Genomic DNA, 18323 nt, shown 5'->3' with positions numbered 1-18323 from the left:
TTAATTCAAGTACTTTACTATATGGTTTAAAAACACTATAGTAGCTATAGTAGTTTACTATAAATTACTATAGTATTTTTTTTCATGTGGGAAACTGAATTAATTAGAATCTCAATTTATATAATTGTATAATATTAATTTATGGAATGTATTAATTCATCCATTTTCACTACCATTGTAAACAAACCCATGCGTTAATTTCGTTCACATTCACAAACCACTTCTGGGAGGTTATGCTAATGTGGTTTATGTCATATCCTCATCAAGGATGTAGTGTTCTACTGAAGCAGCCTACGAAATTTCCGTAAGTGACAGCGCATTTCCCCAGTAACCTGCCCGGCCTGCGCTTCTCCGGCGCTGTCTGAAGTTCATGCTCAGGCTTTCGACCAGCGGATTTCAAGGGCTGGAACACCTGTTTTCGCGACCGAGTGCCCCAACAACACGGCCAAGATGTTGAATATGTGGAAAGTGAGGGAGCTGGTTGATAAAGCGTGAGTATTGTGAATGTTTTCGACAGTATTTCGGTGTCCTGTCTCATACCTGTTGAAAATGAGACACGTACGCACTCATTGACGTCACATCGCACTCTCTAGAGCTAGCACAGTAGCTAACTACAGCTTTGTTGTGCCCTTAAAACTAACGTATTTCGCCTGTGTATTCAGCAACTTTCGTTTTCGAGTCGGTTACGATACTTTTTTATTGTTTGTTATGACTTAATTTTGTTTACGAGACAAACGGTACCCTCAAACTTCCTTACTATTAACTCAGTGGCTAATTTTATGACAGTTGCTAAACTTGTGTTGGCTGTCAAAACACGCGCTTGTGTTTAAAAGCGCTTTACATGCCAAGCCGACGTATTAATTGTTAACCTTTCTGAGTGACTAAATTAATTAAGAGCACGTGTTTTACTTGGCATTGGTGTGGCAACAACTTTTTCATGCTTGACAGCTATTGTCAGGCACTATTTAAGCTAATCAGCTAGTCTGAAATGAACAACGGTCCTTTGTATGGTATCAGTTGCTGATTAATTGGCAAACTGTTTACACCTTCTGGTACAAAGGCTTAAAGATGGTTCTGTTATGGAGCCTTTGAGTTTCATGGAAACTGCTGCTGTTAGACTGAAACTGGTGTTGTAACCCTTTAAAGGACAGGAACATAATACCCCTAGAAAAAAAGAATTGTTGTTATTTTTCCAACAAAAATCTAAATACTACAATGCTATATTTTTGTTCAAATGACTGCTTTTATCTTTATCTACAGTTTGTCACATGATACTCACATTTAACTGATAAACATTTATTTAGAGGTCACTGGCCTTCTGTGCTTTCATATTTGCTTATACATAACAATTCTAGGATGATGCCAGTTTTTATACATGAGTCCATAAGTCTCTTGACCTAGGTATTTGCTGGTACCCCCGTTTAATAATTTTAGAAATTGAGCCATCTCAGAAACCATTTAAGGGCTAAACCCTTTTTCAGACTGTTCCGTCTGTCATGCACACTGTTATCTACTGTCTTTATGAATAGTTGTTCAGTGGGAAATTCAGAATTATTTTTTTTTTTTTAGAAGTGCCAAGGTCAGGAACAAATTAAATCCCCGTCTTGAAATAAAATGCTGGTCATAGTCACAGACTACACTTCTGTTTTATTTCTTAGACTTTAGTATTTCTCAGAGTTCATTGTTCACAGAAACTTGAGAATTATTTTATCTTCAAGAATAACATTGAATAGTGATCATTAAAGACACTGAGCTTGAGTTTTTTTTTTATGCTTCGCTACCTTGCCCTTTTGTGATAGTACAGAAAAGCAGTTACTGAAAGCATTAATTCACAAATATGACTTTGCACAAGCCTTTGGGTGTTTCCTAATATGTCCCTGAAGCTGCTACATTTACAGACGCCTCTTCAGATGTGGAACTATGATATGTGATGATATAAAGTATCTGACACTATAGCATATTGTATTGGCTCTAGCCACTTAATAGAGACTACAGAAAATCTCTGGAGAAGCAATAGAAATATATAAGTATTAAAGTATTAATCAATACTATCTATTCTAGACCTCCAACACTCATCATGACCTGCAAAAATAAAAAATACAAATTGGCATTTCCTGTTTTTGCAAAGCAAGTTTGAAAACAATGTAGCAAGGTGGAGAAATTTATCTTTTTGCCTCAAATCAGTCTGCCATCTCCACCAACAGTATGACCTTTTAACAGACTTCTTGCCAAGTGTAGCCATGGGTGGATTGACAATTTGTGGGGAATTTAGCGTCATGCTGGTAAAGCAATGAGCCTGTTCCTAAATGGTGTGAAAGTCCTGAGATGCCACAGGAAGACTTCTGTATTATAGTATTTAGTGTAGTAGATGGTATTATCACTCAGCCACGGGTATCGTCGTGTAACTGGAAAGAATCTCAGTAGTACCTTAAATAAAAATCAAAGCAGCCTGCATTATCCTCAAGCTGTGAAACCAGTTAATGCGGTTGGCATGTCTGTTGTGTTTTTGAAGGATTGGACACAGGCTTGTTTATCGCAGATTACTCAGGAGGAGGAAATGATTGCACCTTGCAAACGGTTGACCTAACCTCTTTTATCACCTCAACCTATGCTGAAGTTTTGTGTTTGATATTTTAGGGGGTTTTGTATATCTTTTTGATCTTCATGATTCTGTCATTGTCTATAAGTGATTAAATCTTAAATAGGGAAACAAGGAATGTAGGAAGTTCTTTTGTTTAATTTTTTTAAAACTAATTTTTTTTTTTTTTTTTTTTTCAATCTTATGTTTACGCTTCCATTAAGAAAGACAATACAAATGATTTTTTTTTTCAGCTATAAACTGAGACACTAGACATTTTCTAAAGTAAATGACAGTGGTCTTTATTAAAACCACAAAGTGATTTTTAGGAGTAGGAAAGACTGAGGACTCCATAGGGTGCTTTTTTTTATCCACCCTCTATTCTCAGCGAGTCCTACACCCCACCCATATACTGAGATCTCGTGTGTCTTGTATAACCACTCTTTGTCACTCTGGTTATGTCCCTCTAGTGCTAAACTGGTTTCACATAATAAGAGATTTTGGCCCTGCTTTGCTGATTCTCTCCATTCGGTATTCAAATGAAGGTGGGGTCTAAGATTGATGATCGTTTTAGGTATTATTTAAATGACTGTTCTAACTTTCTCATTTTTAATAGGCAATAAAAAAAATTTAGATTTACTGACACCAGGGCATTTTTAAAAATTGTTACTAACTCACCAGATAGCATGATAAACAAATATAACCTATGCTTTATATAGCCACCTTATTCTTCACATAAAAATGGGCGTGGCCATTTGTAAATTTTATGGGTCTTGCTTCCGGTCTCATTTGCTTCTTGATACTGCAAATTTGTGTCTTATCGTATTATTTTAGTGTATTTTCTTAATTATGAACACACTGGTTTGTAATGCAAACCGTTTTAACGTTTACTACACGTTGTTATTCTTCTCGTTATTTCCCTATAGCGGTTAATGAACCGGAAGTGTTGCCCATAGGCTTACTTCTGTGTTTAGGAATAAGGTGGATAGTTTGAATAGGAAGTGATTTTCAGTGTGTCTATTATCACTGTTAATAAATAACCTGTATAGCATTGTCAGATTCTGTTCTGTTCTCTCCTCATTTACACACCTTCATGATGTTCGAAACATAGCCTATGATTTTCTGCCTTGGAGCATCAAAGGAGATCATTTGCATAATGTCCATGTTTTCATGTGCTTTGCGACCTATTGTGATACACAATGTTGAAATGAGCACAAGTGTGATTGAGGCATTTTGTATGGCCGTATGTCATTTCATAATGTCTTCCAATGATTTGGAAGTCATATGGATTACATTTTTGGTACTGTTATTATGCTTTTTTGGTACTTTGGAGCTTAACAGCCCCTGCTCACTGTTTGCTTTTGTTGTATGGAAAAGTGCAGAATCGCTGTCAGAAATAATGTGCAAAAACTGGGGCCTATAAGGGACAACTTTGTACCTCATCTACCCCTTTAAGGTGCTTATTATTAGAGTACTTATATGTATGCTTATGGTACTACTATAAGCCTTTTAAGGCTAAATAAGGTATAAAAATATCCCTGTTTTGTTCCTAAAGGTACAATTTTTGTGATTTTAAAGGATGTTGGATATTCTTCCTAACATTTCTTTTTGTTTAATACGAAAAGGACATTTTTTTTAAACAAATGGTCTTTCTTCCAGGTTCACAGCCAAACAAACTTCCTTTTAACATAGACTCCTTAATCCATTCATTAATTAAAAAGTCTCTTGCACAAACATGTTGAATACTAGTTGCCTCATTTTCATTAATATCATTTCCTTCTTGCTCAATGAAAGGATTAAACTGATGTGATACAGAATTAACTACTATGATTGGACATTAAGGACCTCTGTTTACAATGCTTATAACAAGTATCTCAATTCAATTAATTTTACAACTAATTCTATGAAATTAGTTTTTATTAGGCTTTCTGCCACTCAGTAATTCATTTTTTAAAATCCTTTGTATATTTAGGCTTTGCTGAAGGGCTCTTTTTCCTGCTGATATTTTTTTTTCTCATAATCAGTCTAAAAGTAAAGGACTTTTGACTTTACTAAAAGGGTGTTGTGTTTTAATCTCATTCTTACAGAACCAATGTTGTGATGAACTATACAGAAATTGAGACTAAAGTTCGAGAAGCCACCAACGATGACCCATGGGGACCATCTGGACAGTTAATGGGGGAGATCGCTAGGCAAGTGGAGGGGATTTTGATGCTTGATTTGTGTCTTTTCTTCCTCTGAATCTTATCTTATGTTTGTATTTGTCAACAGTTACACATACTTCCAATATGGGAAGTCTGCTAATATAAGCTTTTGTTCTTTTTTGTTTCATTTCAGGGCCACATTCATGTATGAGCAGTTTCCAGAGGTAATGAACATGCTGTGGACGAGAATGTTGAAAGACAACAAGAAAAACTGGAGAAGAGTTTACAAGGTATGCTTTACTGATGACGGTATAGGACTGAAATGGTTTTGTTTTGTTGTAATCTGTCATGAACTTGACTGTCCTCTCTAGGCTTTACTGCTGCTGGCGTACTTGATCAGAAATGGATCTGAACGGGTTGTTAGTAGTGCAAGAGAGCACCTGTATGACTTGCGTTCAATTCAGAGCTATCATCATGTAGGTGAGTGAACTGCGCAAAAGCTTATATTATTATTCATCTGTCATATACACTGTTTGATGTCTCTTAGATACTAGGATGAATGGACTTTGTGTTTCAGATGAGAATGGCAAGGACCAGGGTGTCAATGTGCGTCAGAAGGTGAAGGAGATGATAGACTTTGTTCAAGATGATGACAGATTGAGAGAGGAGAGGAAGAAGGCCAAGAAAAACAGGGACAAGTATATAGGCGTGTCCTCTGACAGTATGTCGGGCTTCAGATACTGTAAGTCCCTAACTTTCTCTCTGTTTCTTACTTGTGCATGCACACACACCACTCTCACTGTCATATTTATCAAGGTTTGCAAGGTTTTTTTTTTACATCACACAAAAACACATTTATCATAAGGAATATATCTAATCGGGACTCTCTGAAAACAAGGAGGTCCGCTGTCTCCTCTCCGCTGTTGTTGTCTCTGGAGGGTTTGCATTGCCAGATGAGTGAACTGTACTGTAGATTTATTTTGATACCCGGCATAGCTGCGTTTTCACATGACAGCATAAATTATGTTTTCGATGTCCTTGATTGGGAAGGAAAAATGCAATGCGTTATTTTTAATGGCTGTTTTAGATTTAACTGGTATAATGTTTAGTTTGACAGTCGCTTCGCACTAAAGTTTAATGAAACCTGATATATATGTCTTTTATTGTGTTTTTGAGATGGCGGCCTGCAAATTTATTCAGTAATTCAACCACAGTCCAATCACAGTTCTTAGATATGAAATATACCCGAGAGGAAGCATCTTAGCCTGATTTTACATCTCTTTACATTGACATCAAATTAGTGGGTGAATCTCACCCTGGGTCATATTTCACCCCACCACCGGAAAAGAGAAATTATATTTTGCATTACAACATTAAGCCACTTTTTAGTACCAGTTTTTGAATCATTTTCATGACAATTAAGCACACCCTTATAAACAATATAATCAACAAAAAAGAAACTGCTATATTAATTAAATTAACTATTTATCACTACTTCATGGTAATATGTATTGTCCTGCCTTTAATTTATGCTAATTAAGTAATTACATTCTAATGAGAACCACTAACCAGAACCATTAAGATTAATGAAAATTACAAACAACCTCTGAAGTAAAACATCCAACTGCATGACAGTAATTAAAATAGGTCTGGAAATTTTAATTTATCAATTAGCTTCATTTTCTTTTTGCAAAATGTATTTTTTTTCTCTCTCATTTTAATTACCCAGATATGTTTTTGTGGGAATTCTTTTATTCCTTATATTTCCATATGAGTTGACTGTATAATACATGTGTATATATAGCATAACACATTTCCTGTCCTGTTTATGCATTCTGCAGCAGAGGACAAGTTTGATTTTAGAGAGTCACGCTCCAAATGGGATGAAGACTGGGACAAAAGCAAGGGGGCTTTCCCTTTCAGTGACAAACTGGGAGAGATCGGCGATAAGATCGGAAGCACCATTGATGACACCATTAACATGTTCCGCAGAAAAGACCGGGACGACTCACCTGACAGATTCAGGTCAGGACCCCCAGGCCGTTTCATTTTCCCCTCTCAGATCACCTGGAAACTCCTTTTCTGCCAAGTCTACTTTTGTTTTGTTTTTTAAACACAAATAGCAGAAATGTTATAACTAATTATACAAACAAATTGTTGACAGTTGTGTCATGGACTTATTGTGTTTTATCTACTTATTCTCAAAGAAAGGAAGCCTTTTGTTAGTGACATACATAAGCTTGTGCTATATCTTCTCTGTATAGTGAAGGAGATGAGGACCGTCGGGGAACGCGAAATGGGCAGTCGGGGAAATCAGAATTTAAAGATGAAGAGACGGTGACAACCAAAAGCGTCCAGATCGTCCAGGCCACAGAGACCACTGCCACTCGTAAGAAAGGAGGCATTCCCTCCAAAACGATAGACCTGGGAGCAGCTGCGCATTACATTGGCGATAAACCCTCCACCAACGCAAACACAAGCCAGGTAGATGAGAGAAAAACTAGCTACACTACCAGCACTAGCCTTTTCCTGTTTAATTAAACCTTTCTGGCATTTGGACACATCGATAATGCAACTTCAAGGAGAGATTTGTTAATAAATAGTGTAAAATGAAATGATAAACTTATTAAAAATATTCAAAGTATTCAAAATAACGTAGACTCTATACTGTCATCTTGTGGTTGCTTTTAAGAGTGATTCAGTTTGTTCTTTCTTTCTTGCCATAGATCACATCAGCACTGAGCCAGCCCAGTTCTGGTCTGGTGGACTTGTTCTCAGCAGATCCTGCACCTGCTCAACCAGCTTCCCAAGGTAACGGTAGTAACATGAATCCTCTTTGGGTTTCTCCAAGTTAAGAATATTTTGGTGGATCTACAGTTTTGGCTGAGGAAAATATAGAATGTCTTTTTTTTTTTTTTTTTTTTGTTTTTTTTTTTTTTCTTCATTTAATTTATTTGAATAACACTACCTCAACACCTGAGCATGCAAGAACATTTCACTTTAGTATGCTTAGGAGAAGTAATATTGAAGGGTTTGTCCCTAAAAGAAGTAGGGTTGCACTGTTCTACCACTTTTCTCAACAGTAAAAATAAATCCCAAGAGTGCTTTGTTCACAAAACATAAGGTTTTTCAAACCACCTTCAAGTATCGCCCAGAGGGCTTAAAGAAAAACAAAGGAGCGGGACATTCATAGCAAGCAGCATGAATCTTGCAATGGACTTTTAGACACACTCGATGAACACAGCATTGAACTTGTCATAAATAGAACACTGATGCACATTAGGAGTCATTTACATAAGGTAAACATTTCCGTCAAGCTACTGTGCTGGTCAAATACTAATGAATAGTTGTGCAAGCCGTAGTTGGATAGACATGAAGAATGGATGAGGAGATAAGTCAAAGTAGCAGGAAGCACTATGCCATTAGTTTATAGGGAGGTGCGCACAGTGAAGTTTAGCATATGTGCTCTCCTGCGCTCCTGCTGCCTGCTGAAGCATTTAGTGACTGGGGCCAGATGTCAAAGCGGTCCCTGGTGAGTGTGTAGTGCTGAGCAGATGCGTAGATCTCTCTCTCCTCACTGTACTGCTCCCTCCACCACCAGCTAAACAGCTGCATCTGTCCTCCTCCACATAACTCCAGGCACAGGCTGCTGGAATGTAACGTGACCGGAGTGTGTGTGCCCCTCACAGACTCAACAGATGTTTCTTATTGTGTTCTCCATTTTTGTCTTTTCCTTTGGATATTAGTAGGGGATTGATATGTTTCACAAATCTAGAATGTCTTAATTGAATCTCTCTTTCGTTCTAGGTTCAGGCTCTGACCTGATTGGAGGTTTTGCTGATTTCTCTTCTCCTTCAGCTGCAGCCAGTCTTCCATCATCAGCTGGTATGTTTATATAACCTCTTAACACACCATCAGGTCAAAAATACAACCTGAAACTCTTGATTATTTTAACTTCTACTTACAAAACATATACCTCTGTTCAAAAGTTTGGGGTCAAACAGTTTTTTTTTTTTTTTTTTTTATAATTCCTTACCAGGGACATATTCAATTTATCAAAAGTATCATTAAAGACTTTTACATTTTTACAAAAGATTTCTATTTTACATGAAGTTTTTTTTTTTTTGTAATTTTTTTTTTTATTCATAAAGAAACCTGAAAAAATACATTACGGTTCTCACAAAATTATTAAGCAGCTTTCAACATTCATAATAAGAAATGTCTCTTGAGCACCAAATCATCATATTAGAATGAAGACACTGGAGACACTGAAGACTGGAATAATGGCTGCTGAAAATTCAACTTTGCAGGATTAAGGTACAGGAATAAATTAGATTTAAAATATATTTAAATAGAAAAGTTATTTGTACAAGTATTTTAAATAAATTATAAAACTTCTCAATATCAGTCTATTTTTGATCAAATAAATGCATCATTATTGAGCATTCTTCATCAAAAGTGACTAGTACATGTGTTTTCTCAATGACCCACCAGTTAATCGGTTTTAAGAAAATCCTATATAATTGGGTGGGTTTTGGCCCCAACATGACCCCAATCAAGTGTGCTTCTCAAGGCAGTTTAAATAAGACGTTCAGAAACAGCTGAATGTGGTGCAGTTGAATGGAACCGAGCACTATGGTATCATGGCACACTTTTAAACTAAAAAAAAAAGCAATGTCCGAAGATGTCTGTCTGAATGTAGCAGCATAGGAAGAATTTAAACACACAATTATTCTGACAAGCAGTGTAATCTGTCTAATAGTTAGAACTGCCAGTATTTAAAGCACCACCACAAATAATATTAGAACTAGTAACCAGAAAATCTAGATAAATTTGTTGAAGTTACTAATCGATTAGTTGACCTTCACTACCCTATTATTATCCCTATTATACTGTAAGTTGTTCTTTTAAAAGATATGCAACTCCAAGAGAAACAAATAAAGCCTTGCTTGCTTTTGCCAAAAGACTCTATTTTTTTTTTTCTAATTAAACTCACATGTTAAAATAAAAGCCTTAAGGGAGTGCAACTTGAAAGACACAAAGTGGTGATATGTGTGTGTTTTTATATGGTTATTTAAATATAGTTCTGGGAATATAACAGAAGGCTGTTTGTTTTTTTCTGCTGGACCGGAGTTTGCCATCCTCAGCTGCCTGTTTATGAAATACTCCAAGCAGAAAGCTCTTAAATAGTGAGAGGAGGGGGCAGCCATATGGTGGGCTGCTGTGCTAAAAGCTAATGAGCACAGACACATTTCAGCTCTTGTTGGGTGTGACATGTCTCCCTCTGCATTTTTGGGACTGAGCTGAAGTGACAGAGAGTCTAAGATTATTTTTGATATTCATGCATCTTCAGTGCCCTGATATTTTCATTACTAGTTTTCTTGCATTTATCTAGATTTTTGTATTATATATGAAGCAAGATTGTGGAATTTGTGAAGTAAAATCACAAATATGTCTTTTGATCAAAACACTTCCTTCTATGTTCCCTGTGCTCTCTATAATGTCTGTGCGTCTCTGTGTACCATTTCATCAGAAGCTTTTGTCTTTCCTCAGCCCCAGCGTCTAGTGGGAATGGAGACTTTGGTGATTGGAACGCTTTTCCTGCAACCCACCCAGCCGTCCCAGCAGCTCAGCCTGTTAACCCTGCAGGAATAGACCTTTTCTCAGGTCTTCAGGCGGCTCCTGCTCTTGCTCCTGCCCCTGCATCCACAGCACCCTCATCAGACCTCTTTGACCTAATGGGCTCCTCTCAGACCACTAACTTCAGCACCTCCCAAAGCATGAACTTCTCCATGACCACCTCTCAGACCATTGGCATGCCAACGTCCAAATCACAGGTGCCTACTGCCTTTGAGAGTTTTCTCAATGTATCTACCTTTTTTTGTTGGAGAAATGAGTACTTGATATCTTCTATAATCATGTTTTGTAGACCAGAGCACCTTGAAATGCTTTGAAGAGCCCAGTTTGCTTTTCCATTTTGATTTCCTATTGAAATGTTTTTTGTTTTTTAAGCCAGTGATTTGGTTTACATTATCAAAACTATGATTCGCTACTTGCTATTGATGTTGGTTTGCAGGTGGTATCTTCTCATCCTTAATTTTATTGAATGAATATTTACGCCCTTGCATTAAAGATGGGCCATCAGTATTTTTTATTCATTTTCTGAGAAGAGAAAAATACACTATATACACTATATTTCCCTTTTTTGAAAGAGAATTTATATAAAATATAAAATAATTTATTTAGCAAGGGTGCACTGAATTGATCAAAAGTGACAGTAAACATTTATAATCTAAAAAAATATATATTTCAAATAAATGCTGTTCTTTTGAACTTTATCATTGTTTTCAGCATTGACAAGTAATAATAATAATAATAATAATATTTTTTTCTTGTGCAGCAAATCGGCATATTAGAATGATTTCTGATGCATCATGTTACATTGAAGACTGGAGTAAATGGCTGCTGAAAATTCAGCTTTGCCATCACAGGAATAAATAACATTTTTAAATATAGTAAAATATAAAAATTTTGTTTTTTAAAATTTTGATATTATAATATTGTTAATTTATAGTAATTTAAAATGTTAATATTTCACAATTTTACAGTTTTCACTATCTTTGTTTAAATAAATGCAGTCTTGGTGAACATAAGAGACTTATGTCCAAAAAACAAGACCAAACTTTTAATTATGAAAGATTTAGATTGTGCCACTGTATATACCTAGTTTTAGCATAACTATGCATTTCATTAGGTGTTGCACCTATAATAGACTTTTGTGCATTGCCGTCCCTCAACATAGTTTACAGCACAATAAAAGAATAAAGATGAAACCAAGTGATGTAGAGTTGCTCATAGATAATGTGGTTTTCATTCAGATCCCCCATCTGTGGAGTACTTAATGCAGCTCATCTAAGTGGAACTGCACACTAAACACTATTTACGCAAGAAAAGACCATTCTGGCCGAGGTTCAGAGCCAGCGGTTTAGAGAGCAGGCAACATGAAAGCGAAACGAGCGATGGTTAACACGCAGCATCGGCACACTTTTCCACCCACCCCCTCCTCATTACCCATCAACCCCGGTCCCCCTGGGACTCTCATCACAGAGAATGGCAGAATGAGGAGGAACAAGTTTAAGTCAGAAAACCATTAAATTGAAACAAAAGCCTTGCACAAAGATAATATTTGCATGCTAAAAGCCTGACCTACTTTAAAATGGCAAGTTTTGTTTGGCTAAAGAAAAAAGCAGCCCCCCCGATGGTATAATTAGAGGGACTTGAGATGCATTTTTACATGCTGAAATAATTTTAGGAGAAGACACTGCCTCTCAACCAACATTTCTGTCTTGTTTAACTCAAGAGTCTTGATAACCCTGAAAGACCACAGTGTAATGTTCTGGAGGATTAATAGTACTTTCATCTTCTCTGACTTGTCATTCTGCCATTGGCAAACATTTATGGTCATTGGGGAATTTTAATTATCATGCTTGAACTGCAGCAGAGCAGTATCATCTTAGCAAAATCAGAGAAAACATTGTGTTTGATCATATGGATACTATAATATATGGTTTGTTCTAGAACTGATTTGATTTTCTTTGTCTTTGCAGCCACTTCAGTCAATGGGGAGCCCACTGATGCCCCAGCAACCGATGGCCCAGAAGCCCAATCCCAAAGCCTCCTTGCCTTCCACCTGGTCCAACTCTAATGTAAACATAAGCCTGGACTACCTTGGCCCTGGAATGCAGCCACCCAAACCTTCTCAGCCCACACTCAGCATGATGCAAGGTAAGCAAAGATACTGATATAGAGTGTCTACGAAAAGTATTACTATTAGAGCTTGAGACATTATTACTGTGTTTTCATTTAATGTATACTGTAATTTTTTCAAATAAGTTATATTTTTAAGAGTTACACTACTGTTCAAAAGTTTGGGGGGGGGTTAAGTTTTTTTTTGTTTTGTTTTTTTTTCCCCCCAAAGATATTAAAACTTTTATTCAGCGTAGAAGCAGTGACAGTAAAGGCATTTGTAATCACAATTTCCCAAAAAAATATTAAGCAGCATATATCCTAATAAGGCTGTATAACAGTTTTTAACATTGATAATGATAAATGTTTTTTTTTTTTAAAGTGTAATATGAATATTTGACAGTTGACTACTTTTACTGTATTTTTGATCAAATAAATGCAACCTTAATCAGAGACCTTTAAACTTTTTTTTATCTTACCCTCTAGTACTCTCTTCTCCCCTCTAGTGTTTAAAAAAATAAATATACTGTATATTTAGTTATTATTTAAACAGTGTTAAAGTACATTTTAAACGACAAAAAGATTCAACAACAAAAACAAAATAATTAAAAAATGTCAATTATTTTAATAGATTGGCAGCCCTTATTTTCATTTTTTCCCCTTCTTTATTTATCCTGCAATAGGAGTTCAGACTCCTGTGAATATGATGACTCAGGGCTTTGCTGGAATGAACCTGGGCATGCAGGCTGCTCCTACAATGGTCAGACCGCCCACCAACACCATGATGGGAGGGATGAACATGGGCATGCAGCCTGGCATGACAGGTAGCACCATGCCCATGCCAACCATGGGAGGGATGCCAGTCAGTCAGGGCATGATGGGAATGAATATGAACATGGGAATGTCCACAGCTCAAATGGGGATGCCAGGAGGTATGGGCATGGGTACGGGAATGCCGGTCATGGGCATGAACCCTGCCATGGGACAGCCTAAACAAGATGCCTTTGCAGATTTTGCCAACTTTGGGAAATGAACTGCAGAGTATTAAGTGAACAGACCTTCTCTAGATGTGACCATGAAGAACCTATGAAGAGCTAGAAGACAAAAACTACTTGAATGATGTCAAATAAAGCCACACAGGAAATGTCTGTTTAAATGATGCTCATGAACAACTGAATGATTATATTATTTTCAATGTTCTTGTGATCAGCTGTACCAAGGAGCCCTATCGAGGGTGGCTGGTTTGTGCTCAGAATCATTTCAGTCATTGCACACGCACGTCCCATGTTTCCATTGCGTCGGGATATCGCTTTAAGGAATGTGATGATCGCGAATGACTCCAGTTGACTTTCTCCTTTCATGTAACTTCTTAATTTAACCCAGGAAGTATTGGGTTTCTAATGCTGTAGAAAAATCCTAACGATCAAATCTGGCCTTTCCTCTACTCTGCTTTAAGATGATAATCTGTAAATATTTTTGCGAGCAGACAATAAGTTATTGAGTTACAAGATTAATGAATTATGATGGTGAGGATTTTTGTATGGAGTAAAGTTTGTGATCACTTGCCATTTTTGTATTTGATTTTTGATTTTATTCAGTTAAAAAGAGAAATGAAGTACTCAAACATCAAGAAGATAGAATGACGATTCCAAATCAAAACCTTTGTGGCCTTAAGTAGTTAAAGTGTACTTTTTCAATGAAAATCTGATCTACTTTGCATCTTTATGAAAATGCAAAATCTGTCCTTAAAACACATGGTGCCTATCAGTCTCTTGCCTTTTTTTTCTCCTAAAAAAACAAACTCTTAGGATGATATGAAAAGTACAGTATTTACTAAAAGTACTGTTAAAGAAGATATATATCTAGTCGAGTACATAAGTGCACATTTTTTATGTTTGTGCATGGATAACTTAAGGAAGAGTTTTGGTGACTAAAATAATTTTATGTATCATTGAACCTGATACGGGTTCATATTTTTACGCAGTTCTGCTTATGTTGAGTGTAAGTTGAGGCTGTGTGTTTGTAAAGCCTGGTAGCAAACCGTTGGATGCTGTATCCAGAGGACCATCACTGTATTGTCGAGATCATCTGTTTTTGTCCACAGTGTCCACTTAAGTTAACCAAGCCCCTCTCTTCCAATCTGAGGCTTTTTACAACAAAATGACCAAATTCTTCCTTGTTTCTTTTTCTAAAGGGTTGGTTTAGGTTTTTGTAGTCCAATTTGTTGGGTTCTGTAGGATCTTAACTATTGAGTGGTTAGGGGTTGTGGAGTGTTACAGGAAACACTATATGTTCATGCAAATATACAGCAAGCAACAAAAAACTAAATCTTCCACTGAGAATGTTTTCAGTTTCATACAATGACTTGATTGTACTTGTGATCTTTTATGAATGACAATAAAGATTTGATTTCCATTTTCATTGTGAAGCTTGTTGTTTTTATCTTCTCTAATCAATGCCATGTCTTAAAAATAGTCTGTTCTTAGAGCCCTCTTAGGACCTGACTCCAAACGTTAACTTTGCATGCATTAATAGGATGAAAGCAGTACAGCCACATGTCCCATTTTCACTGGATCCTTTGCATGTGAACTTTTTAATTGGTGTAAAATTAATAAGTAATTTTGAGAAACTTGAGCTTAATAAAGGAAAAGAAACTAGGCACAGTTCTGGTGTTTATTTTGTATCTTACACAAACACACACTATTTATATATATTCAGTATGTGATGCTATATTCTGTTATGTACTTCAGAGTAATCACTATGTCCATCTGGACACGTGTTCCCCTAGCCGGTGCCAAATGGTGATTTTTATGAATATGCAACAAAATTTAGAACCTTTCCTCATAAATAAAGAGTTTTATGAATAGGCAAAGCTGTGAAAGACAATTTACATTTCCAGTTTTCTAGTAAGTAGTCTATACAAATATGCTGGAAAAACAAACCATTTCTTTACTAAGTTAGGATTCTTTCTTTGATTCATTCTTTACTAGGTTAGGTCATTTTTGAAAGTGAATACAACTGGAGCAATTTGACCAGCAATTACTGTTTAAACCATAAATATCTGTAGCAATGATAGAACATCTTCATTCAACAATAGGGGGAATGATTTCAAGTATTGCATATGGGCACTTGACTAATGAAATCACATTGGAAGACTCTAAGATTTTAAAAAAGTTAAGAGTTTTTCATATATATTTCATGAGGAGAGTATGGCTAATATATGCAGTAAGGGGGAAAATAACACTCAAACATGTCAAGACAAAAAGCCTTGAGTGCTACATGCAATTTCCAACAGCTCAATTAACCTATTTATACGGTTTTTTAAATCCATGGAGACCCAACTGCATTTTTTTTTTTTTTTTTACACTAAAAGAGGTAAATGTCTAAATAGAAAATACTGTTTGACAAGAAAATAACAGTGTGTATTGGCTGGGCGTTTTAGTGGGGTTGACAGATTGACTTTCGTTTTAACAGGAAAGGGAAGTGGTGTGTGGCCAATATGGTGACCCATACTCTGGCAGTTGTGGCCTAATGGATAGCGAGTTGCACTTGTAACCGGAAGGTTGTGGGTTCGAGTCTCAGGTCCGGCAGGGATTGTAGGTGGGGTTGTGAATAACCAACACTCTCTCCACCCACAATACCACGACTGAGATGAGACCCTTGAGCAAGGCACCGAACCCCCAGCTGCTCCCCGGGCGCCGCAGCATTGGCTGCCCACTGCTCTGGGTGTATGTTCACTACTGTGTGTACACTTGGATGGATTAAATGGGTCACCGTTTATATCACCTCTGATAATTTGTTAAAATACAACTAAATTAGACTCAATGTGCAATGTTAATGCTTACCAGTGTCTTACTTCCCCCTAGTGGTCATTCAAAGAAAATACATACAGTGTGCGTTGAGTATGTGACCTTCACTCATAAACAACAACCAATCACAATTAAAGTATTAATTTTACTCGGCTTTTAACATTGTTTTCACCTGTTGATATACATATCAATATGATACACTCATTTTCCAAAACCTTTCTGGGTGATCTCCATAGAAAGTAAACTAAACAAATATTTAATCTGGGTAGTCTTTAGTCCTGCTGTATGTTCACAAGAAGAACGTTTTCTCCTCGTATAAAAAGCTGATTGACATGACGTGTGTGCACTCTCCCATACTCCACTTTAGTCTTGGTTTCAGATTTTTGTGTCGCTTTTAATGTGGTCTTGTCTTTCTCAGAGTGTTCAGATCTCTCCCGGGTACGTTTGGGGTCGGTTCTCCTGGTTTGGTCTGTGAGATGAGATGAACTACTGTGTAGCTCTGACTTCTTTTCAACCGCGCTGAGAGCCACGGTCTCATGAACTTTTAACTTTTCAAATAGCTGTAATAGAAAATTGATTAAATTAGATTTATAAAGCAATATAATTACATTCTATTTAATACTTTTTAAATCAATATTAGATGTGAATAAGGATTAATAACTTCTGGAATATTAGTAAAGGAAAAAATTAGGAATATGTATATTCAAACAAATCACCCGTGTGACAGTAAGTGCTTTCTCGTGATAAAGAGCTTGTCCCAGAAGTGGCTCCCTGTATGTTTCATCCACATCCACCATTGCCTGGCACCAAACGGATCAGCAGGATAAAAAAGACAAATATTTATATTTAATAATGATTATTATTAATGATAAAGGTGATTTAATACTTACCAGGTTCCAAAACTTATCAAATGCCACCACAAACCCAGAGCACACTCCTCGGAGCCCTTTAAAGGTCCGGATGTGAACTTTGACTCTGATTTTCTCCTGAACGCATCTATTCAGCTCTCCTAATGGACTGCCTGTGTGCACTGTGGAGAAAGACACAGAGCCTAGTGAGCTAACTAGATAGAAAGCATGGTTTTTTTTTGTAGTGAATAAACAGTTTAGTGATTACTATCGTCTTGTGATCTAGACAGCAAAGGCAGAAACATACGTGGCATTCTGGTGAGCACATTTTTGGCCGCTTTTCGCCGTCGAGACGGTCGCTTGACTCCGCTTCCCTCGCCCTCCTCCTCAACCGGGTTGTTCACCATGAGTCTCTTCAGTCTTTCTATCCTCTCCGGGTCTGCTTTACCCTTCTGTGCTTTTCGGAGTCTTTTCTCCACGTTTTCGGGTTTCGCTCGGCCTCGACCGCCTTTCATGAAGCTCTCATATTCTGCGATGTTATTAAAGCACTTGATATTGGGGTAAGGCAATGGCACTTGCGGGGAATACAGAGCGAGAAGAGGGTCAAACTTATCCGAACTGATGTCCAGCTTCGTTTCGATATCATCTTCGTCAGTTTCTAGTTTTTGTCTGGAGGTGGTTTGCTGGTCAGATGTTTGGGAAGGTGCTGAACGGACCTCACTTTCTGACTTCCTCTCATCCTCCTCCATTTTTGAATGAGCCGCAGACTGCGCGGAGAATCATGGGTAACTTCTCCGTGTGAAACCACCGATGAAATGGTTTCCTGTCAAATCCACTAGTAGAATATAAAACATGCCAGTTGCCTTAAAAAAGACTTTTACTATTTGTAATTATACCATTTTTATATACTTAAAACTAAAACCATTAAAAATGTTACTTGAAATAAAATTTAAAAAAAAAAACGTTAACTGAAATATATTTTTTTAAAACTAAACTTATTTTATTTCAGCTAGTTTCCAAGTCAAATTTAGTTTTAAAAACTGAAAATATAATTAATAAAAACTATTTAGATATGTTAAAAAACAACAATAAAAATGTCAAAAATGTGCAACAGCTTTAACTAAAATTAAAACGGAAAATATAAAAATAAAAACTAATTAAAATATTAGACAAATCTATATTATCTCAGTGTAATTAT

At 36.6% G+C, this 18323-nt stretch overlaps 2 protein-coding genes across 3 annotated transcripts; one reads left to right on the top strand and one right to left on the bottom strand.

The window, feature by feature from the left end:
* The first annotated feature begins 280 nt into the window (after positions 1 to 280).
* LOC306883773 (clathrin interactor 1-like) lies at positions 281 to 14894 on the top strand. Its single transcript, XM_079439250.1, has 12 exons — positions 281 to 491; positions 4666 to 4770; positions 4916 to 5012; positions 5094 to 5202; positions 5300 to 5464; positions 6564 to 6747; positions 6987 to 7206; positions 7449 to 7533; positions 8530 to 8607; positions 10276 to 10559; positions 12330 to 12507; positions 13152 to 14894. Exons 1-12 carry the CDS (start codon positions 451 to 453, stop codon positions 13499 to 13501), a joined length of 1896 nt encoding a protein of 631 aa, XP_079295376.1. The 5' UTR covers positions 281 to 450; the 3' UTR covers positions 13502 to 14894.
* Positions 14895 to 15127: 233 nt separating this feature from the next.
* On the bottom strand, positions 15128 to 17943 carry LOC306883270 (U7 snRNA-associated Sm-like protein LSm11). 2 transcript variants are annotated; one of them, XM_079438411.1, is made up of 4 exons: positions 17433 to 17943; positions 17168 to 17307; positions 16994 to 17077; positions 15128 to 16837 (listed from the first exon to the last, which is right to left on the bottom strand). In XM_079438411.1, exons 1-4 carry the CDS (start codon positions 17872 to 17874, stop codon positions 16550 to 16552), a joined length of 954 nt encoding a protein of 317 aa, XP_079294537.1. In that variant the 5' UTR covers positions 17875 to 17943; the 3' UTR covers positions 15128 to 16549. The 2 variants fall into 2 exon arrangements, with proteins under 2 accessions (XP_079294537.1, XP_079294538.1); XM_079438412.1 differs by having other exon boundaries at positions 15137 to 16837; positions 17003 to 17077; positions 17433 to 17916.
* Positions 17944 to 18323: the final 380 nt, after the last annotated feature.

The sequence above is a fragment of the Barbus barbus genome (genome assembly GCF_936440315.1).
Source record: "Barbus barbus genome assembly, chromosome: 17".
Taxonomy (NCBI): Eukaryota; Metazoa; Chordata; class Actinopteri; order Cypriniformes; family Cyprinidae; genus Barbus; species Barbus barbus.
Note: the sequence above shows the minus strand (reverse complement) of the source record. Positions and strands in the feature narration are given on the sequence as shown.